Genomic DNA, 23,637 nt, shown 5'->3' with positions numbered 1-23,637 from the left:
CATGAATCTAGACACTGTAACTGACATGGGTGGATCTGACTCACCAAATCACATTTCATGGCTTATGCTATGTAGGTAAAATTAACAGTGACTAAAACTGAAATCACTGACAAAGGTTGCTCCCGGACCATCTGAGATAGTCCAAGTACTGACTCGGCTCAAAGGAAATAAAACTGAAAACTTTTGATCTCACCCCAAATAATCATTCTGCACCCTGTCTGAACCTTGGGCTCTCTACCCACCAGCCTACTCAAAACCACTACTGAGGGTGTCCCGCTGCTAAGAAACAGACAACACACAGGGCTTTCAAGGCCATCAAATTAGTAGCCAAGAAGGAACCATCAAAGACGCTGGCATGGTCCCCTTCGGAGCTCGCTGATCTTGACTTAGCATCCCTCCCCGCAGGAAAAGCATTTGGGGATCTCGCCTTTCAGTTGGGCCCTTTCTTTAAAGCAGTCTTACTTCACAACCCTGGATACATTTGCAAGCGGGGTCTCTCAATGCCGTGTGATACTCGAAGTTGAAGATGAAGATTAAACGTTCCTCTAGAGCGTGAAGGCCTGGAGACGCCTTATTGGTGCACTAGCCGTTCTTCATTTTGTGGGTAGAATACAGTTGGGTAAAAATTGGGTGTTAAGAGTTTGAAAAAGATTGTGCACACAGTTTCAGACAGTTCGTGAGAAGAAAGGCGTAGGAAATTACCACGCGGGGCTCACTGCTTCCTGTGAAGTGTAAATTTTCACAAGCTTCTTCCTCCTCAGGTCCTCAGATAATCGCATTCCCTACCCGCCCAATCCCACTGGGACCGCCATGTTCCTCTCGTCGATCTCTTCAGCCCCCAGACTAAGGAAGTGACCGAAACGCGAAGCCTTGCTTTCTTTTCTTCTACTCTTTTCTTCTGTCAGGGACTGCTCAGAGAAAACCGAGCCACCGACAGCGCGGGGGAACGGCGCCAGACTCGAGGCGCGAAGCATCAGAAGCGTCCGCACGACGGCAGCCGCGTGCGCGCGAGGGGGCGGGGCGCTCGCCTCCCGCGCACCTGCCCAGGGCCCTGCCCTCTGCCCTAGCCCCGCCCACGCGCCCAGCCACGCCCACGCGCCCAGCTCGGCCCACGCGCGCGAGGTTCCGGTTCACGCGAGCGTTCTTCTGCGCGTCCGCTACCGCCGTAGCGACGGACGGGTAGGGGAGTCGATCCCCGTCGGTTTGCTCCTCTCGGTGGAGGGGAGATGGGGAGGCGTTGCGCTGGGGCTGAGGTAGGAAGGAGCCCGCCCCTCGACGCCTAACCCTCCCGCGACGCTAGCCCCTGAGCCGTGATGCGAGCGTGGGCCCTACTCTCCGCGGTGCTCTGGTACCTCACAGGAGGTGGGGATCCTCCCGCCAGGTCCCCTGGCCTCTCCCATCTTCTCCGTCCTGCCTCCTCCGCCCCGCCCCGCCCCACTCTGAGCCCTGGCTTCTCTTCTACGTAAAAAGTCAGTGGTTTCTTTCCTCCGCAGTTGGATGGCAGCGTAATTCCGAGCGCACTGAGAAAGGCTTCATTTATGGCAAGCCGGGACATCCAGGTAATAAGGACCTCTTCACCCGCAGAGTCTGCCCGAAGAGCCGGGGGCTCCGTCGCTCTGCTAAGGTTCTTCCCGAGGAGGGAAATGGAGCAAACATTTATTGAACGTATACTGTGTGCTCTGCACTTCCCGAAGGTTGTTGCATCGTTTCATCCTTACAGCGACGCCACTACGCCTCAGTTGTATCACCTTACCTAAAGCTGCATAGCTCGTTAGGAGCTAAGATTCAATTCAGATCTCTTTCTCTGATGCCACCTCACTTCCAGGTGTCCCCGCTGCTTTGCAACATGCGAGGTCCCCTCAGAGGAGTGATTTCCGGGGCTGGAAGTCCCTCTGTTTGGAATGCCCTTATCCCTTCCCTTATTAACTAGAACTCCTACATATCCTTTACGGCTCAGCTCAAATGTCATTTGTCACTGTGATGAAACTTTCTCACACCCGCCAAGGAAAATTACTCACAAGGCTAACTTTAGATAACTTTGGGCCGGTTCATAGCATTGGTCAAGTTTGGAATCTCTCCGTGTTTGGCGGCCCTCCCTTTCCCTGCCACCACCAAATTGTAGGACGGTGTCTTCTTTATATGTTCAGAGCCTGGCATTCAGTAGGCTTTAAAATTAATATCTTGTGGGACTGTATTGGTTCCAAGCACATTGTTGCTGCTTCCATCAAATCCGAAACAATAGGTTTTGCAGAAAATCTTCCTCGTCTGTCCCATTTAATTATTGTTCCTAACAGAGGAAATTTATAGTTAAATATCATGTTTGCCTTGGGGATGACAATGATCATCTTTAAAATAGTTTTGCAACCAAAAGATCCTTTTCTGATCTTTAAATTGATTCCACTAACCCTTCAAATTTTTTTTATTCTAGTTAGTTCTGAATCTGTACATCAAGATGTATTATGTACATTTTAGCAACTAAGACGCGGGGCAGACAAAATAAATAAATAAATAAATAAATAAATATTAAAAAAATAAAATGTATTATGTACATTTTTATAAACAACACTATAATATCACAGAAAAAAGAAAAAATATTGACTCTGTAGCAGTCTAGAGTTTTAAGAGTCTATGAGAAGCAGAATGGACTTTAGCATTCCAAATGTTATAATGATATGTTGATTTTTAACATAGTGAAATCCAAAAAGAACTAATCAAAGTAAATTTGGGACAAAATGGTAGGAAATGTGTTTCTTAATTTAATTTTGCTATATAATGTAGTTATATATTGTTTTATTTTGTCACAGTGAAAGTATATGTAAATTTACATCACAGTAGCCCAATCCTTGTCTGTATGGATTTGAAACGCGCTGTAAAAGAAACAGTGGACCCCACCTACTTATGGGTTGGGCCTAATGAAAAGCCATTAACAGGTAAGTTATTCGATTTTAATATCTTCTTTTCTTAATGATGCGAACATTTTTTAAGAAAAGCACTGTCATTTATTGGAATGAACAAATTGAAATTTAATTTTAACTACAGATTCACTTACTCCATATTTAGACAATCATATTATATCTTGGTCTGTGCCTTATTTTCTCCTTATGCAAAAGCTGAAGCAGTAATTTTTGTACCTTACTTCCCAAAGCTGTATTAGTTCAGAAGTTTTTATAAAACCTAAAATTTATCCTTGCAGCACCTGTGATAGGAGATGAGGTAACTAATATGTAATTTTTCACGATGTTAGGAGGGTGTCTTATAATATGAGCATTGTTAATTTCTGTCTTATGTGAAGAAATTGCATAGAACTATAAGGCAGTGTGATCTCACTTACAGAATTACTGGCATAAATCAATTGAAATTAGATGCCAAGAAATGAATTAAAGAAAACCAAAATATATTTCAAAAGTGTACTTATCTCATGTGGTTTTCCATTGAGTAATATGACAGAGTTAAGATTTTGTTGAATTCTTGAAGTTAAAATAGTCCATTAATTTTTAAATTTTTGTATTTATTTGTGACCCCAAGTTTACTAAATAATGTTTGAATTGTTACATGTTAAATAACCAAGTAATTTACTCTTTCTGTTTAGGAAATAATAGAATAAATATAACTAAAACAGGAAAGCTGATGGTGAAAGACTTTCTGGAGCCTTTGTCTGGACTTTACACATGCACTCTTTCTTATAAGACTGTCAAAGCAGAAACCCAAGAAGAAAAGGTAGTAAAGCAGAGATATGACTTTATGATCTTTGGTAAGAATATAGATACATTTTAACTTAAACATTTAATATGGATCAGAATTAAGTATATGGTTTCTTCATTTAGTGAAAATGAGTCTTATATATAATCGTTATGACTTATAGAGTATTTTGGGTGTATTTGACTAGGCAAACTTAAACTGACATCAAAATAGTGTGTCCTAAATAATCCTCTTTCAGCCTCCCACTTCCCACTGTCTAGGTATGCAGGCACAATCTACATTATCACAACTTTGCCAGGTAATTTAAAAACTGGTGTTTAATTCCATAAAAGCAAATTAATGATCCTTTTCACTGGACTGTGCTGACAGCAACACTTCTGTAAATTAAGACCCTCACTGTCAAAATCTTATTTTTTTCTTGATACTTTTAACTTATATATATAGCCAGCCCACAGAAACCATACAATCTCTTGTACTGAGTGGATAATATATCATATGAAAATAACCTTTTTCATTAAAGTTATTGGTTTTATATCTTTTTGTGAGGATAAACTGTTAAAACATTTTATTAGAAAAAATAAAATAAAATACCCAAAAAAACCCCATTTTATTAGATAAATTAAGTTTCTGTGCTGGTTTGCAAGATTGATGGGATTTAATATTACATGTTACTTGGAAATTAATGCTAGGTACAATTGTTTTATTCTCATCTTTTTTAAAGCCTACCGGGAACCTGACTATTCATATCAGATGGCTGTACGTTTTACCACAAAATCTTGTGTAGGAAAGTATAATGATCTGCTTTTTAGAATACTGAAGAAAATCTTGGATAATTTAATCTCTGATTTGTCATGCCATGTCATAGAACCATCATATAAATGCCATTTTGTTAAAGTCCCAAAACATGGCCTCATTCCTGAGCTATTTATAGCCTTTCAAGGTAAAAAAAGTTTTAATATTTCTTTAATTTTATGTGTTTAATCTTAATTACAAAATTAATTACCATATTATTATAGAAAGTTTATAAGTAGTAGGCCTTAAATGTTTATTAAGCACCAAAGTATGTTGTTGGTCTTAACCTGGTTGTGGTTTTAAAAATTAACACATTATTTGCCTTCAACTATGATATATTGTTGCCTGTCTTTTAGAACTTAATATCACTTTATAAATATGGGCTTTAACTATGTAGCTAATATTTAACTTATAACTTCTTATAGAATTTTAAATTGTATTTTTGAGAACTTAACAAAAGGGAGAAACCAAACCAAATTTATTACTATTCATTTTAAAGCCTTGTAGTTACCTCCATTAGCCCCCAGATGGAGTGAAATCATAATGTATAAATCATTCAAATTGTGCACCTTTACTTTATTAATAGAATTACATAGATTAAACACATGCACACATGCATACTGAATTCATCATTTGGAGCTTTATTGGAATGTTTGGAACTTTTTGGAATCTTTCTGTGAAAATGTTATTTTTTCCCCCTCCAGTTAATCCTTTTGCACCAGGGTGGAAAGGTAAATGCAATGAGTCTGTTGACTGTGAAGATACCACTAACCATAATATCCTCCAGGTGAGAATTTCAGTGTAAGGGGAAAGTATTTGAATAGTATACAAAGCTATTTAAAAACTGAAATATGAAGTAGTATTGATTTTTGGTTTCAGTTTTATAAACTGAGATTGTTGAGATCTTGGCTATTTAAAAATGTTTTGTTCTGGAAGAGTATATCTGGAATGTTATATAGCTCCCCAGGTTAATATTATGTATTTTTCCTATGACAGAAGGATGGATCACTGGTCTTTGTTCTCCAAATGTAACTAAGCAGCAGCTTGAAGAACAACCTTACAATCATGTCAACCTAGGTTAAAACAGTGGTTCTCCCAAAATTGTATCTGCCCTGATCAAAATAGTTGCTCTCTCCTCTGCCTCCTTAGAGGCTAAGGACATAGTCTAAAAAATCCCTTCACTCTCCTCCTCTATCCCTGAGTGCATACCCTTAATATTGTGCATGGTTTATGGGTTGTTATTAGTTATTATTCATGCCCCATGCTCAAAAAATAAAATAAAATTTATACCATTAGTCTGTAATGCTGATTAGAGAAAAGTTTCGGTTTCCATTTTGCTTGGCTTTTTGGAATTAGAAATAATGAACTCCCAGTTATCTACATATGGAATAGACATGATGCAAATAATTCAAAACAAGTGCTTTTTAACCTCAATTTAGTTTTTCTTAACTGTTGTGCATAAAAATTGACAATAATTGGTAAGGTCAAGGCTAAACTAATTTTAGTATTAACATGCAACTTTTCGGGAATTCATCTGTTGTGTAAAGCAATGGCATGTTTGTATTATGTTTCATTGCCTCTGATACAGGAGGAGAAATTTGGTTCGTAGTTTAGTAATTGTACTTCTCTCTGGTGTTTTTAAATCTTAGGCAAGAAATCGAATAGAAGAATTTTTCCGGAGCCAAGCATATATTTTCAACCATGACTTTAATAAAACTCTACCAGCTATGCATTTTGTGGACCACAGTTTTCTGATAGTACGAATAGATAGCTGTCGTCCAGGCTTTGGAAAAAATGAAGGTCTCCACAGCAATTGCGCTACCTGTTGTGGTAATTATAAAATATAAATATCTAATTATTTAGGTTATATAGTCGGAATTCACTTAGCATAATTGAATTGAATATTTATAGTGGTTCTCTTTACCAAAAAATATGTTTAGTTAAAGGGAAGTAAAAATTCAAAGCCCAAATTTCTAAATATAATTATCTTCATGTATATGAATTCTGCTAATCTAATCTTTTGTATTACAAAATACTTCTGTAGTGTTTTTTTTTTTTGGCTGCGTTGGGTCTTCGTTGCTGCGTGCAGGCTTTCTCTAGTTGCGGCGAGTGGGGGCTACTCTTTGTTGCGGTGCGCGGACTTCTCATTGTGGTGGCTTCTCTTGTTGTGGAGCACGTGCTCTAGGCACGGGCTTCAGTAGTTGTGGTGCACGGGCTCAGTAGTTGTGGCTCGTGGGCTCTAGAGCACGGGCTCAGTAGTTGTGGCGCACGGGCTTAGTTGCTCAGCAGCATGTGGGATCTTCCCAGACCAGGGCTCGAACCCGTGTCCCCTGTATTGGCAGGTGGATTCTTAACCACTGCGCCACCAAGGAAGCCCTTCTGACTTAAGCTACTATACTATGAAAGAAAACAAAATGGTCCTGCCTAGAAATTGTAAATAGGAACTAGAAAACAAGAAATAGGAACTCATAAATGAAGCAATGCAGAAGATACTGTAAAATGCTGATGCTAAAGGAAAAAATAGCTAAGATTCTAACTTTTTTCTGGCTTTAAGATCATCAGATAACAATGTTTAAAACTTATAAATGGGGAGTTCCCTGGTGGTCTAGTGGTTAGGACTCTGCGCTTTCACTTCCGTGTCCCCGGGTTCAATCCCTGGTTAGGGAACTAAGATCCTGCAACACGCTCAGTGCAGCCAAGAAAAAAAACCTCATAAATAATCTTCCACAACTTAACTGGCTGAACATTACTCATAGTATAACATAGATATAGAATGTCAATGGTGTGACATTAATGGCAATTTGTATTATTGGTATAAGATACTTCTAACTGAAATTATAATTATCTACTACATTGTGTTTTCCTCTGCAGTGGTTTGTGGTCCTGGGACTTTTAGTCCAGATGTTGATGTTACATGTCAGACCTGCGTTTCTATCCAAATCTACGGAGCTAAATCTTGCCCATAAAACTTCAAACAAAAACTGCAACATGAAGACTAGAGGTGAAAGCATTGTTACTTGCTTGTGGAGGTGGCGAACATAAGATGATTTGTTCACATCCCAGAGTGTCATAGATAGTTCCAGTAAGTAAGATCAGTAAGACCAAAACATTGGAAAACATACCTTTTAGAAACCCTAAAAAGATAGTTGACATGGCATTCCTAAGAAGGCATTTAGTATCTCCAGTGTGCAAAGGAAAGTGTTAAGTATCAGTGGATGAGTTTTATTGAAATATGTTTTGTTGTTTACAAACAATCTGTTTCCATGTACCTAAGACTATATTAAGGTCAAGAAGAGTAGCAAAGTATAATATAATAAAAACATTGTACTTTCCATGTATTATTTTGTTTGATATCACTGTTATATGATATAAAGGCATATATATTACCTTTATAATTAGAACCAAAAAAGTTATTTCTTTGGGTCTCTTTGCTTTCAGTTTGTTTTTAGAATAATAGAATTTATTAGTATAGTTTTAGGTTTACAGAATAATTGAGAAGATATTATACAGAGTTCCATATACCCACTCCAGCCCACACCCTCATCCCTCCCCAGTTTCCCCTATTATTAACATCTTGCATTAGTGTGATGCATTTGTTACAATTAATGAACCAATGTTGATACATTATTATCAACTATAGTTCATATTATAAACTATCATATAGTTTATATTAAGGTTCATTCTTTGTGTTCTACAGTTCTGTGGGTTTTGACAACTGCATAATGACATGTGTCCACCCTTACAGTTTCATACAGAATAGTTTCACCACCCTTAAAATGCCCTATGCTTCACCTATTCATCTCTCTCCCTTACCCCAGAGCCCTTGACAACCAGTAATCTTTTTACTGTCTCTATAGTTTTGCCTTTTCCAAAGTGTCATAAACTTGGAATTGTACAGTATGTAGACTTTCCAGACTGGCTTCTTTCACTTAACAATATTCATTTAAGGTTCCTCCATGTCTTTTTGTGACTTAATAGGTCATTTTTTATTGCCCAATAATATTCCATCATATGGGTGTGTAAAGGACATCTTGGTTGCTTCCAGTTTTTGGTGATTATGAATAAAGTTGCTATAAATATTTGTGTACAGGTTTTTGTATGGGCATAAGTTTTCAAATCAATTGCGTAAATATGTAGGAGCATGACTGCTGGATTGTATAGTAAAATTATGTTTAGTTTTGTAAGAAACTGCCAAACTGTGTCCCCAATTGGTCTACCATTTTATATTCCCACCAGCAATGGATGTGTTTCTTGTTGTTCCTCATCCTCACCAGCTTTTGGTATTTTCAGTGTTTTTGATTTTGGCCGTTCTAATAGGTATATAGTGATATTTCATTGTCATTTTAATTTTAAATCCCCTAATGACATCTGGTCTGAGCATCTTTTCATGTTTCTTTGTCATGTGTATATCTACCGTTCAGATCTTTCTCCATTTTTTTATTGGATTAGTCATTCTTATTGTTGAGTTCTAAGAGTTCTTTGTATATTTTAGATACAAGTTCTTTATCGGATATGTGCTTTGCAAATGTTTTCTCCCATTCTGTGGCTTGTCTCTTCATTCTTCTCACAGTGTCTTTCACTAAGCAGAAGTTTCTAATTTTAGTAAAATTCAATTTACTAATTTTTTTCCCATGGATCATGCTTTTGGTGTCATACCTAAAAACTCATCACCAAGCCCAAGGTCATCTAGGTTTGCTCCTGTTGTATTCTAGAAGTTATATAGTTTCATGTTTTACATTTAGTCTAAGATGAATTAGTTTTTGTGAAAAGTATAAGTTGTATGTTTAGATTCTTTTTTTTTTTTTTTTTTTTGGCATATGGATGGTTCCAGCACCATTTGTTGAAAAGACTATCCTTCCTCCATTGAATTGCCTTTGCTCCTTTGTCAAAAATCAGTTGACTACATTTGTGTGGGTCTGTGTCTGGGTTCTCTATTCTACTCCAATTATCAATTCATGTATTCTTTCATCAATACCATACTGCCTTGATTTCTGTATAGTAAGTCTTAAATTTGGTTAGTATCAGTCCCCTGACTTAGTTCTTATTCTTCAGTATTATGTTAGTTATCCTGGGTCTTTTGCCTTTTCATATAAACTTTAGAATTAGTTTGTTGATAACCACAAAATAACTTGCTGGGAGTTTGGTTGGAATTGCATTGAATCTATAGGTCAAGTTGGGGAAAATTGACATCTTAACAATTTTGAGTTTTCCTATCCAGGAACATGGAATATCTCTTTATTTAGATTTTCTTTATTTCATCAGAGTTTTGTAGTTTTCCTCATACAGATCTTGTACATATTTTCTTCAATTTATGCCTAAATATTTAATTTTTTGCGCAAATGTAAATGGTCTTGTATTTTTAATTTCAAATTCCAAGTGTTTATTGCTGATATTTAGGAAGGCATTTAACTTTTTTTTTAAAATTTTTTTAATTGAGGTATAGTTGTTTTACAATGTTGTGTTAGTTTCTACTGTAGTGAAGTGAACTTCCCTGTGCTATACGGCAGGTTCTTATTAGTCATCTATTTTATACATATTAGTGTATATATGTCAATCCCAATCTCCCAATTCATCCCACACCCACCCCCCACCGCTTCCCCCCTTGGTTTCCATATGTATATTAACCTTATATCCTGTGATCTTTCTCTAATTGCTTATTAATTCCAGGAAGTCTTTTGTAAATTCTTTGGGATTTTCTACTTAGACAATCATGTCATCTGCAAACAGAACAGTTTTATTTCTTCCTTCCTAATCTGTATATCTTTTATTTCCTTATCTAGTCTTATTGCATTAGCTAGAACTTACAGTATGATGTTCTGTAAGTTCTCCTCTATTCCTAGTTTGCTGAAAGCTTTTATCATGAATGGGTATTGGATTTTGCCAAATGCTTTTTCTGCATTTATTGATATGATCATGTGATTTTTTTATCTTTCGTCTGTTGATGTGATGGATTACATTAATTGATTTTCTTTTTTTTTTTTTTTAAATTAATTAATTTATTTATTTTTGGCTGTGTTGGGTCTTCGTTTCTGTGCGAGGACTTTCTCCAGTTGTGGCAAGCGGGGGCCACTCTTCATCACGGTGCGCGGGCCTCTCACTGTCGCGGCCTCTCTTGTTGCGGAGCACAGGCTCCAGACGCGCAGGCTCAGTAATTGTGGCTCACGGGCCCAGTTGCTCCGCGGCATGTGGGATCTTCCCAGACCAGGGCTCGAACCCGCTTCCCCTGCATTAGCAGGCGGATTCTCAACCACTGCGCCACCAGGGAAGCCCCATTAATTGATTTTCAAATGTTGGAACCATCCTTATATATTCAGAATAAATCCTTTTTAGTCATAGTATATAGTTATTTTTATACATTGTTGGATTTGATTTGCTAATATTCTATAGAGGATTTTTGTATTTATTTCATGAGACATACCAGTTTGTAGTTTTCCCTTCTTATGATATCATTATCTGGTTTTAGTATTAGGGTTATTTAGTGTTAGTGTTAACATTGTAGGTATGTGTGTCAGTCAGGGTCCAATCAGGAGACAAAAAACACAAAGTAATTTGAACAGGGAAGGTTTAATATAAAGAATTGTCAACCATAACAGGAGCAGAATAACAAGGAATTGGATAGTGAGATATAGAGAACCCTAAAGAATAGAGGGGTAGCGGATATAAAGAGCAGCTCCTACCACTGGGACTGAGACAGAGTGTCCATGAAAGAGCCACCAGCTCCAAGGGCTGAGATCTAGACCTTATTGAAGAGGGCACAACCATGGGTCACCGGATGACAGAAAAGTCACTGAGGCTGGAAATTCACTCTCCGGAACTTTCCAGAGATCTGCCCTCTAGGGTGCCAAGGAAGGCTCTTCATGGGGAAATTTCTCACTCTGCTACAAAACCACGCAAGGAAGAGGGGTTGTTGGTGAAGCTGCTGGCCACCATGCACTGCAGGACATGGAGATACCGCACATGCTGCAGGAGCCTGCCAAGGGAACAACCTGCTGCTTTTTTTTTTTTTTAATTTTATTTATTTATTTATTTTTGGCTGCGTTGGGTCTTTGTTGCTGCGTGCGGGCTTCCTCTAGTTGCTGCGAGCGGGGGCTACTCTTCCTTGCGGTGCGCGGGCTTCTCATTGCGGTGGCTTCTCTTGTTGCGGAGCACGGGCTTTAGGCACGTGGGCTTCAGTAGTTGTGGCACGTGGGCTCAGTAGTTGTGGCTCACGGGCTCTAGAGCGCAGGCTCAGTAGTTGTGGCGCACGGGCTTAGTTGCTCCGCGGCATGTGGGATCTTCCCGGACCAGGGTTCGAACCCATGTACCCTGCATTGGCAGGCAGATTCTTAACCACTGTGCCACGAGGGAAGCCCCAAGCTGCTGCTTTTTGATGATGTCAGCTCAGTTTGACTTTTCTTCCCCTCTCCTTAGAAAATCCCACCGCATGTAGACACTGCTCTTGAGTTTATGAATTTCTTTTTTTCCTAAGCCAGAAGGTATTTTCTCCTTTTATATTTTGTTCTTCATCCTCCAATACCCTTTTACTCTTTAGGTTGCTGCCATATTTTCATCTTAACTGTTCACCCTTGGCAAGCCTTCTTTACCCCATAGGTCATGCATCTGGTAAATGTTTCTGAGGCCCTTCTTGATTTCCTTCTTCAGTTTCAAAAGCTTCTTCAGTCCTTTGAAAAGAAGAACATAGATGGATTGACAGATTAGTATGATCTGACAGGTTAGCCCCTCTGGCACAATAATGAATTATGCAGGTCTGAAGGACCCTGAGGTGGCAGAAACATGATTGGTGCCAAAGTATAGTTCCTTAGTGGCAGTGTTTATTTTGGAGACTGCTAGATATGTGAGTTGAAGTTTGGATAAACAGATATTGTGCTATCAGTTTGGGTCATCCCAGGGTAACACATTGATATCTAGACAGCAGTGAAAGTGTTTGGAAAACAAAGAAGATAAGGAAACAGGAAGCAAAGAGAAAAGAAAATGGCTTTAACCACCAACCATTGAATAGAAAATGTTGCATACCACTCAGAGGGTAGAGGAAACACACCTCAGTCCAAATGAGCTTGAAGTCCTTTTCTTGCAGATGTAGGTCACAAAGCTTGGACTGGAGAGCTCTAATTTAGACTTCTGGACCCTACCTCATTTCTGTGGAAGTTTTCTGGAATGTGGCTCACACAGAAGGAAGTCAACCAAATTTTTAAATGCAGAGGAAAGACTAAATTGAGGCTGGAGATATGTGCGTGTGCCTCCCTCCTCTTTCTTATGGCCCAGTTGTTGGAGTCTAATGTCCAATGGTTTTCAAAGCATCTTGCAAAATATGTCTCCCCTGAATGGCAGAAAGCAAGTGAGGAAGACATCTGCAGTCTACAATGGAAAGACCCTGGCTTTCTGATTCTAGTCCTGACTTTATCATTTTCTATCTCTGACAAAGACCGTTTTCTCATCCCTGCTATGGGGAAACTAATACCAGGTTCAACCTCTCTTAAAATGTAACTTTATGTAATCATATAATTTGTATGAAAGAACTATGTAAACCATAAAACACCAACAATTTTTAGGCTCTGTATTAGCTTGTGGGGCCTATGATAAATAAGGAAGTGATTCTACACAGCCCCCCCAGGAATCCATAGCTTTCACCGTAATTTGCATACATTCAATCAATAAGCTTTTATTTTTTATAGGTACTATTCTCAGTAGTCTCCGTCTCTGTCACCAGGGAGGGCACAGACTAGTGTCTGAGACAAATAAAGTACTCCAATTAAGTGCCATTGTGACTTAGATAGCAGCTTAGAATCCTCTGTCCCTTGGATATTTAGGTGGTAGGTTTGAGGGAAGATTTCAGAAGGCAGATGGAGGAAGGGTTACACTGCCTCAACACACACAAAAAAGCTTAAAATGAAACAGTAAGCATCACCATTCTCTTTTTTTCACCACTTTTATTGTGAAATATAACATGCATACAGAAAAGTGCATTGAACACTAATTTACAGTTTAACAAATAATTACCAAATAAATATCTGAGCTACCCACCACCCGGGTGAAGAAATAAAATATTTCTAGCTTCCTAGAAACCCACTCCTTTCCCATGTGCCTGTCCCTGATCGTATCATCCCTCCTCCAAAGAGGATGAATCATAATAATTATTTCCTTCCTTTTCTTGGAGTTTTACCACCAAAGTTGGATCCCTAAGCCATATAGTTTCTCTGTTTTTGAATATTATGGAGAGAATCATAATGAATATATTCTTCTATGCCTTGATTCTTTCTAAAGATTAATCTCATGTAGAGTTAGTTTATTAATACCCATTGCTGTATAGTATTCCATTATGTGACTATATCACAGTTTTTTATCCATTCTGTTGTTGGGGAACACTCAAGTTGTTGCTGGTTCTTGACTGTTACGACATCCTACTAAGTAAAATTCTTTAAAGTATATCCCATGTGATGCATATGTGCACAAGTTTCTCTAGAGTTTATACCTAGCTGTTGAATTTTGGGGTTATAGGGTAGGTCAGTCTTCCATTTGTAATGACAAACTGTTATTCACAGTGATTGTACTAATTTATCTTCCCAACAGTAAACAGTGTAACAATGGAAGTAACACTGGACATTCTCATTGTTTCAGATACTTACCAACATTTGGTATTGTCAGAGTTTTAAACTTTTTCCAGGCTGGTGAGTGAGTAGTGGTATCTCCTGGAGGTTTTAATTTGTGTTTCCCTGATTACTAATCAGGTTAATCATCATTTCATATGTTTGTTAGCCATTAGGATTCTCTTTTTCCAAAAGTTCTGCAGAAGACTTTTGTCTATTTTTTTATTGAGTCATCTTTTTTTATTGATTTGTACAAGCTCCCTGTACTGGATATTACGGCTTTGTAAGTTATACATGTTTTAAATATCTTCTCCCACGGTGTGGTTTGTCTTTTCTCCTCTTTGTGATATCTTTTGATGAACAAACATTGTTTTTGTTTTGTTTGTTTTTTGGCCACGCCACACAGCTTGCAGGATTTTAATTCCCTGACCAGGGATTGAACCTGCGCCCTCAGCAGTCAAGGCTCAGAGTCCTAACCATTGGACCACCAGGGAATCCCCATAAACAAATGCTTTTAATGTTAATATAGTTATAGACTTGCCTTTCACATTTAGATCTAAATTCTAACTGGAATTAATTTTATATATGCTGTGTGGTAGCCATCAAATATAATTTTTCATCCATGTGGTTACTCAGTTGTCCTGGCACCACTTGTTGAAAAATCTAGCCTTTCCCCAGTACTCTGCAGTGTTACTTCTGTCACGTAGCAGGTGTCCATTTTTGCATGAGAATCTATGTCTGAGATGCCTCCTCTATTTTTCTATTTGTCTATCCCTGCTCTAATGCTACACCAAAATATTATAGCTTTAATAATCCATCTTGATATCTGGTAGAGCAAGTTTTTCCACCTTGTTCTTCAAGAGTATCATGGCTATTTGTGCCTCTTTGCACTTCCATGTAAGTTTTAGAATCACCCTATTAAGTTATATACACACAGAAATATTGAGATTTTGTTTGGATTGCATTGAATCCATAAATTAATTTGGGAAGATTTCACAATTGTACAAGATTGTGTCTTCTAATCCTTCAACATAGTATTCCTTCTTTTGTTTAAGTCTCCTCGGGTCTCTCAATAAGAGTTTATAATTTAATGTGTTAGAACTCTTTCAGACCTTTTGTTAGATATATTCCTAGGTATTTCATATTTTTGGTGCTATTACAATTGGTATTTTAAAATTTCATTTTTATTTTTGTTGCTGATGTACATAAGAATACAGTTGGTTTATATATATATTAATTTCAGCAAATTGCTAAATTATCTTATTCATTTTAATAATTTATCTATAGATTCTTTTGGACTTTCTATATACAAATTAGATCACCTGAAAGTAATGTAATTTTCTTTTTAAAAAAAATCCTTACATATTTTGTTTCTCTTTTGGCTTCATATACTTTCTGGACCTTCTATATAATGTCAAATAGATAGAAGCAGTGACAGTAGGCATCCTTGTCTTGTTTCTGATTCAGAGAGAAAGCTTATAACATTCCGCCATTAAATATGATGTTTACTGTAGATATTTTATGATACGTATATCAGATTAAAGACATATCTTTTATTCCTAGTTTTCTAGGAATTTTTAGAAACATTTTTCATTTATTTTTTTTGGCCATGCCCTGAGGCATGTGGGATCTTAATTCTCCAACCAGGGATCGAACCCGCGTCCCCTGCAGTGGAAGCACTGAGTTTTAACAGCTGGACTGCCAGAGAAGTCCCTGGGAATTTTTTAATGCACTTTTTTTTCCTTCAAAACAAAAAACTTTTTAAAAAATTTATTTTATTCAAGTATAGTTGATTTACAATGTTGTGTTAATTTCTGCTGTACAGCAAAGTGGTTCAGTTACACATATATATACATTCTTTTTCATATTCTTTCCCCTTATGTTTTACCACAGGATATTGAATAAATCCCTGTGCTATACAGTAGGACCTTGTTGTTTATCCATTCTCTATATAACAGTTTGTATCTGCTAATCCCAAACTCCCAATCTGTCCCTCTCCAACACCCCCCTCCACCCCCGCCCTTGGCAACCACAAGTCTGTTCTCTATATCCGTGAATCTGTTTTGTAGATAAGTTCATTTGTGTCATATTTTAGATTCCACATATAAGGAATATGGTATTACAACCAACAACTTTTTATTGAAGTATAGTTGATATGCAATGTTGTATTAGTTTCGGGTATATAGGAAAGTAATTCATTTATATATATTCAGAGATATATATATTCTTTTCAGATTCTTTTCCATTATAGGTTATTACAAAATGTTGAATATAGTTCCCTGTGCTATACAGTAGGTCCTTGTTGTTTATCTATTTTGTATATAGTAGTGTGTATCTGTTAATCCCAAACTCCTAATTTATCCCTCCCCCACCTCTTTCCCCTTTGGTAACCATAAATTTCTTTTCTATGTCTGTGATTGTATTTCTGTTTTGTAAATGAGTTCATTTGTGTCATCTTTTTAGATACCACATATGTGATATTATATGATATTTGTCTTTGTCTGACTTACTTCGTATGTAATCTCTAGGTCCATTTAGGAATTTTTATCATAAATGGAAACTGAATTTTATCAAGTGCATTTTCTGTATCTATTGAAGCAATCATGTCATCTTTCTTCTTAAACTGTTAATGTGGTGAATTACGTAAATTGATTTCTCACTGTTAAGCCAGCCTTGAAGTCCTAGATAAATCTAACTTAGTCTTAATGTATTATTATTTTTTATTTCTTGATTTGGTTTGCTATTTATTTTCTATTTTTGCATCTAACTTGATGGGTGAGACTGGCCTGCATTTTTCTTTCTCTTGTTCTTGTTAGATTTTGCTAGCATTATTAACGATTTGGAAAGTGTTCCCTCTTTTTCTATTCTCTGGAAGAGTTTGTATAAGGTTGGAATTATGTATCCTTGAATGCTTAATTGAATGTACTGGAGAAACCATCTGGGCTTGGAATTTTCTTTGTGAGAAGATATTTTACTGTTGATATAATGTCCTTTGTAGTTACAGGATTTTTCATATTTTCTATTCTTTCTTGATATAGTTTTAGCAAGTTATACTTTTCTAGGATAGTGCTCATTTCATCTAAAATCTTAAATTTATTGGCATAATGTTTTTCTAATATCCTTTTATCTTCTTGATGCCCGTAGCGTCTATAGTACTGTCTCCTTTTCATTTTTGAAATTGATTATATATACTCTTTTTCCCTTTATTTTTCTTTTTATCACTCTTCCCAGAGGTTTGTCTATTTTATTAATCATTTCAAAGATCCAATGTCTGTCTTTATTGAACCTCTTTTTTATTTATTTCCTACTTTATTTGCTGTGCCCTTTATTTTCTTTCCTTCAATTTAATTGGATTTATTTTGCTAACATTTTTTCTAGCTCCTTGACATAGATACTTAACTCTTTGAGTTTTTTTCTTTAGCTTTTCTCCTTTTCTCACATAAACAATTAAGGTGATACATACATATTCTTTTCTCTAAAAAATGGCTTTAGTTTAATCTTACAAATTTAATATGTATATTTTTTATTGCTAAAATTTTTTTCTAATTTCCATTACTATTTCTCCCTTGACTCTTAAGTTATTTAAAAATGTGTGCCTCATTAAAAGGATCATATACCATGATCAAATGGGGTTTATCCCAGGAATGCAAGGATTCTTCAACATACGCAAATCAATCAATGTGATAAACCATATTAAGATATTCAAGGAGAAAAACCATATGATCATCTCAATAGATGCAGAAAAAGCTTTTGACAAACTTCAACAGCCATTTATGATAAAAACCCTCCAGAAACTAGGCATAGAGGGAACTTACCTCAACATAATAAAGGCCATATATGACAAACCCACAGCCAACATCGTTCTCAATGGTGAAAAACTGAAACCATTTCCACTAAGATCAGGAACAAGACAAGGTTGCCCACTCTCGCCACTATTATTCAACATAGTTTTGGAAGTTTTAGCCACGGCAATCAGAGAAGAAAAAGAAATAAAATGAATCCAAATCGGAAAAGAAGAAGTAAAACTGTCACTGTTTGCAGATGACATGATACTATACATAGAGAATCCTAAAGATGCTACCAGAAAACTACTAGAGCTAGTTAATGAATTTGGTAAAGTAGCAGGATACAAAATTAATGCACAGAAATCTCTTGTATTCCTATACACTAATGATGAAAAATCTGAAAGAGAAATTAAGGAAACACTCCCATTTACCACTGCAACAAAAAGAATAAAATACCTAGGAATAGGGGCTTCCCTGGTGGCGCAGTGGTTGGGAGTCTGCCTGCCAATGCAGGGGACACGGGTTCGAGCCCTGGTCTGGGAAGATCCCACATGCCGCGGAGCAACTAGGCCCGTGAGCCACAACTGCTGAGCCTGCGCGTCTGGAGCCTGTGCTCCGCAACAAGAGAGGCCGCGACAGTGAGAGGCCCGCGCACCGCGATGAAGAGTGGCCCCCACTTGCCGCAACTAGAGAAAGCCCTCGCACAGAAACGAAGACCCAACGCAGCCATAAATAAATAAATAAATAAATAAATAAATAAAATTAAAAAAAAAAAAACCTAGGAATAAACCTACCTAGGGAGACAAAAGACCTGTATGCAGAAAACTATAAGGCACTGATGAAATAAATTAAAGATGATACAAACAGATGGAGAGATATACCATGTTCTTGGATTGGAAGAATCAACATTGTGAAAATGACCATACTACCCAAAGCAACCTACAGATTCAGTGCAATCCCTATCAAACTACCAGTGGCATTTTTCACAGAACTAGAACAAAAATGTTCACAATTTGTATGGAAACAACACAAAAGACCCCAAATAGCCAAAGCAATCTTGAGAAAGAAAAACGGAGCTGGAGGAATCAGGCTCCTGGATTTCAGACTTTACTATAAAGCTACAGTAATCAAGACAGTATGGTACTGGCACAAAAACAGAAATATAGATCAATGGAACAGGACAGAAAGCCCAGAGATAAACCCATGCACATATGGTCACCATATCTTTGATAAAGGAAGCAAGAATATACAATGGAGAAACAACAGCCTCTTCAATAAGTGGTGCTGGGAAAACTGGACAGCTACATGTAAAAGAATGAAATTAGAACACTCCCTAACACCATACACAAAAATAAACTCAAAATGGATTAAAGACCTAAATGTAAGGTCACACACTATAAAACTCTTAGAGGAAAACATAGGCAGAACACTCTATGACATAAATCACAGCAAGATCCTTTTTGACCCACCTCCTAGAGAAATGGAAATAAAAACAAAAATTAACAAATGGGACCTAATGAAACTTAAAAGCTTTTGCACAGCAAAGGAAACCATAAAGAAGACAAAAAGACAACCCTCAGAATGGGAGAAAATATTTGCAAATGAAGCAACTGACAAAGGATTAATCTCCAAAATATATAAGCAGCTCATGCAGCTCAATATCAAAAAAACAAACAACCCAATCCAAAAATGGGCAGAAGACCTAAATAAACATTTCTCCAAAGAAGATATATAGATTGCCAACAAACACATGAAAGAATGGTCAACATCAGTAATCATTAGAGAAATGCAAATCAGAACTACAATGAGGTATCACCTCACACTAGTCAGAATGGCCATATCAAAAAAATCTACAAACAATAAATGCTGGAGAGGGTGTAGAGAAAAGGGAACCCTCCTGCACTGTTGGTGGGAATGTAAATTGATACAGCCACTATGGAGAACAGTATGGAGGTTCCTTAAAAAACTAAAAATAGGACTACCATACGACCCAGCAATCCCACTACTGGGCATACACCCTGAGAAAACCATAATTCAAAAAGAGTCATGTACCACAATGTTCATTGCAGCTCTATTTACAATAGCCAGGACATGGAATCGACCTAAGTGCCCATCGACAGATGAATGGATAAAGAAGATGGGGCACATATATACAATGGAATATTACTCAGCCATAAAAAGAAACAAAATTGAGTTATTTGTAGTGAGGTGGATGGACCTAGAGACTGTCATACAGAGTGAAATAAGTCAGAAAGAGAAAAAAAAAAAAAGGTTCTGAAGAACCTAGGGGCAGGACAGGAATAAAGACGCAGATGTAGAGAATGGACTTGCGGACACGGGGAGGGGGAAGGGTAAGCTGGGACGACGTGAGAGAGTGGCATGGACATATATACATTACCAAATGTAAAATAGATAGCTAGTGGGAAGCAGCCGCAAAGCACAGGGAGATCAGCTTGGTGCTTTGTGTTCACCTTGAGGGGTGGGATAGGGAGGGTGGGAGGGAGACGCAGAGGGAAGAGATATGGGGATATATGTATATGTATAGCTGATTCACTTTGTTATAAAGCAGAAACTAACACACCATTGTAAAGCAATTATACTCCAATAAAGATGTTAAAAAAATAAAAACGTGCCTTACTTTCCTAACATATGGTGATATTTATTAATGTTTTTGTTATTGATTTCTAGCTTAATTTTACTGTGGTCAGAGAAGATGCTATATATAATTTCAGTCCTTTATGTTAAAACTTATTTTTTGCCTCAACACATGGAAAATGTTTATAAATGTTCCAGGTGTATATTCTTCAGTTGTTGTTGGGTATAGCTTCCTAAATATGTCCATCAGGTCAAGTTTGTTAATCATGTTGTTCCAATCATCTGTATTACTGACATTTTTAGCTGCTATCCTATAAATTACTAATAGAAGGGTGTAAAAATCTTCATTATGGCTGCATATTTGACTATTTTGTCTTCTGATCTGTCAGTGTTTGCTTTCTACATTTTGAGATTATATTATTATGTACATAGCAATTCAGAATTGTTGTATATTCCTTGTAAATTGAAACTTTTATCATTGTGAAGTGACCTTCTTTGCCACTAATAATGCCTTATACCCCAAGTTTATTTTGCCTAATATTAATATAGCTACACCAGTTTCCTCTTGGTTAGTATTTACATAGCTAATATTTTTCCATCACTTTATTTTCAATACTTTATATTTGTATGTTATTTAGATATGTCTCATAAACAGCAAATAGATAAATTTATCCATTCTGACAGTATTGCATTTTTGCTGGTTCATTTAGCCCTGTACATGTAATTTCTGATACATTTGGATTTCATTCCACCATTTTCTTTTAGGCTTTTTATTTGTTTCACCTGTTGTAGGTTTCTCTTTCTCTTGTTTCTTGTGTTCTTTTTGTTGATAATCTTTTTATCCCTCTGTTTTTTTCCCTCCACTAGCCTGTTCCTATTCTTTTGATGGTTACCTTAAAAATTATAGCATACTTACTAAATTATCAAAGTCTAAAATTAAACAATATCTTTTCTCTTTTCCCAGATAAGATAAAACCCTTTAGAACACTTTAAATTCATTATATTATTTTATTTTATTATTGTTATCATGTATTTAACCCCCCAGGATGCTATTAATATTGTTTTATTATTTTTATATACAATTACTGTTCATTTAGATGTAACCATATATTTACCAGGGATAATAAATAACCTTGCTTACTACTACCAGAAACAAGATTGGCATCACCATTCTTGAATGTTTTTCACCTATTCCATATCTAGAAGTTTTTACTGCTTCATCCAGTCTCAGCCTCTCTCCATCTTGCTTGTGCTTCTCTCCTTCTCCATCCTCTCTCCTTTCAATGTTCCTCTTCTCCATCTTAGGAGCAAAATCAATAAATTTCTCAGTTTGTTACCTGCAAGGTAGTTTTCCCTCTTCTCCAATACCTGTTGACATCCAACTCTAAAGGATCTTATCTAACCCAAGGTGGTTAAGCTAGCATTTCTCCAAAATGGTTTCCTTCCAAACAGGGTCTCTGACTCAGACTGGAGAGATATAGAAACTATCAGAAGGGGGTAGTGCTTGAGCTAAGAGTTCTGAAGAATGAGTAAGAGTTACTGGAATCTCCCACATCCCTCCAAGCTCAGATAATGACTATTCCAACTGACCCCATTTCAAAGCCATCTCTATCATCAGTTTCAGCTTCTGGAGCAGGAAATTCCTTACAGACTTATGCAATTAATGTATTGAACTTCACTCTAGAATCAGAAATGTGAGATGAAAAGAGAGAGAAATCAGCAGATCAAATATGAGCCTCAGGTTTCTAGGTTAGTTTAATCTCCCTTAGACAGGTAGTCCCTTGCTGGCACTCTGAGAGGACAGAAAAAAAAAAAAAATTATTAGTGACAGCTGGTTGAGCCACCCTCATGAAGTTCTGGGTGTGTCTCCCAAACTTCCCCCAACTCAAAGGCACTTTTGAAGAAAACAAATGTTTACTGGGCCCTCGTAAAAGTAAAACTTAAACCCTGTTCTCTAGAAACTTTCACATCAGTGGAACAGACATATGTATTAGTAATTTCAGTACAATATGATAATGCCTTAATAGAAATGTATTCAACATGCTCTGGTCCATACAGAGGAAGAAGTAACCAAATCCTTTGGGAAACTAGGATAACTACCGAGGAAGGGATATTTGAGCCTTAACTTAAAAGATGGATAAGGTGGGGGAAGGTAATCCAGGCAGAGGGAGAAAGCAACCTGTATTTAAAAAAGCATGTCATTGTAAAGTACATGACATGTTCAAATAAAAGATCAATAGTTCGGCATGGCTGGACTCAGCATTTAAGGAAAAGGGAAAAGGACTGTCAGAGGTAAGAGGGGACCACCCTGTTACCTTTTATTAAACACTCTCATAGTACCCTGTATTTTTTTTATAACACTTTTCCTACTTTGAACTTCTTGTTCATTGTCTGTTGTTTCACAGTATTCATCCTTAATCCTGGGGAGTCAATAGATACTATCTAAAATTAATAAATCAGGGACTTCCCTGGTTAGTACTTTGCCTTCCAATGCAGGGAGTGCGGGTTTGATCCCTGGTCGGGCAACTAAGATCCAACATGCCACTGGGCCAAGAAACCAAAACATAAAACAGAAGCAATATCGTAGCAAGTTCAATAAGGACTTTAAAAATGGTCCACATCAAAAAAAAATCTTAAAATAAACAATAAATAAAATAAAATTAATAAATCAAGGGACTTCACTCGTGGTCCAGTGGTAAAGAATTCACCTTCCAATGCAGGGGACGCAGGTTCCATCCCTGCTCGGGGAACTAAGATCCCACATGCCGCGGGGCAACTAAGCCCGTGTGCCACAACTACAGAGCCCACGTGCCCTGGAGCCCACACACCACAACTAGATAGAGAAAACCTGCACACCACAACTAGAGAGAAGCCCGTGCGCCACAACGAAAGATCCCACATGCCTCAAGGAAGATCCTGTGTGCTGCAACGATCCCTGGGCCAGGAAGATCCCACATGCCACGGAGCAACTAAGCCCGCGAGCCACAACTACTGAGCCTGCACGCCACAACTACTGGAGCCCACACGCTGCAACTCCTGAGCCCGCGTGCCACAACTACTGAAGCCCACGCACCTAGAGCCCGTGCTCCGCAACAAGAGAAGCCACGGCAAGGAGAAGCCTGCACACCGCAATGAAGAGTAGCCTCCGCTCGCTGCAACTAGAGAAAGCCCACGTGCAGCAA

The 23,637-nt window shown here is 37.5% G+C and overlaps 1 protein-coding gene and 1 non-coding gene across 2 annotated transcripts; one reads left to right on the top strand and one right to left on the bottom strand.

Annotated features, from left to right (window-relative positions):
• The first annotated feature begins 1,294 nt into the window (after positions 1 to 1,294).
• Positions 1,295 to 7,832, top strand: ZPBP2 (zona pellucida binding protein 2). The gene is made up of 8 exons (XM_007177569.2): positions 1,295 to 1,362; positions 1,494 to 1,559; positions 2,805 to 2,930; positions 3,590 to 3,751; positions 4,421 to 4,639; positions 5,196 to 5,278; positions 6,141 to 6,321; positions 7,363 to 7,832. Exons 1-8 carry the CDS (start codon positions 1,314 to 1,316, stop codon positions 7,455 to 7,457), a joined length of 981 nt encoding a protein of 326 aa, XP_007177631.1. The 5' UTR covers positions 1,295 to 1,313; the 3' UTR covers positions 7,458 to 7,832.
• Positions 7,833 to 14,496: 6,664 nt separating this feature from the next.
• Positions 14,497 to 14,569, bottom strand: TRNAS-UGA (transfer RNA serine (anticodon UGA)). The gene has a single exon. It is a non-coding gene; the product is annotated as a tRNA-Ser (tRNA).
• Positions 14,570 to 23,637: the final 9,068 nt, after the last annotated feature.

This window comes from Balaenoptera acutorostrata, chromosome 20, assembly GCF_949987535.1.
Source record: "Balaenoptera acutorostrata chromosome 20, mBalAcu1.1, whole genome shotgun sequence".
NCBI classification, from domain to species: Eukaryota; Metazoa; Chordata; class Mammalia; order Artiodactyla; family Balaenopteridae; genus Balaenoptera; species Balaenoptera acutorostrata.
The sequence above is the reverse complement of the archived record's forward strand: the minus strand, read 5'-3'. Positions and strand labels throughout refer to the sequence as shown.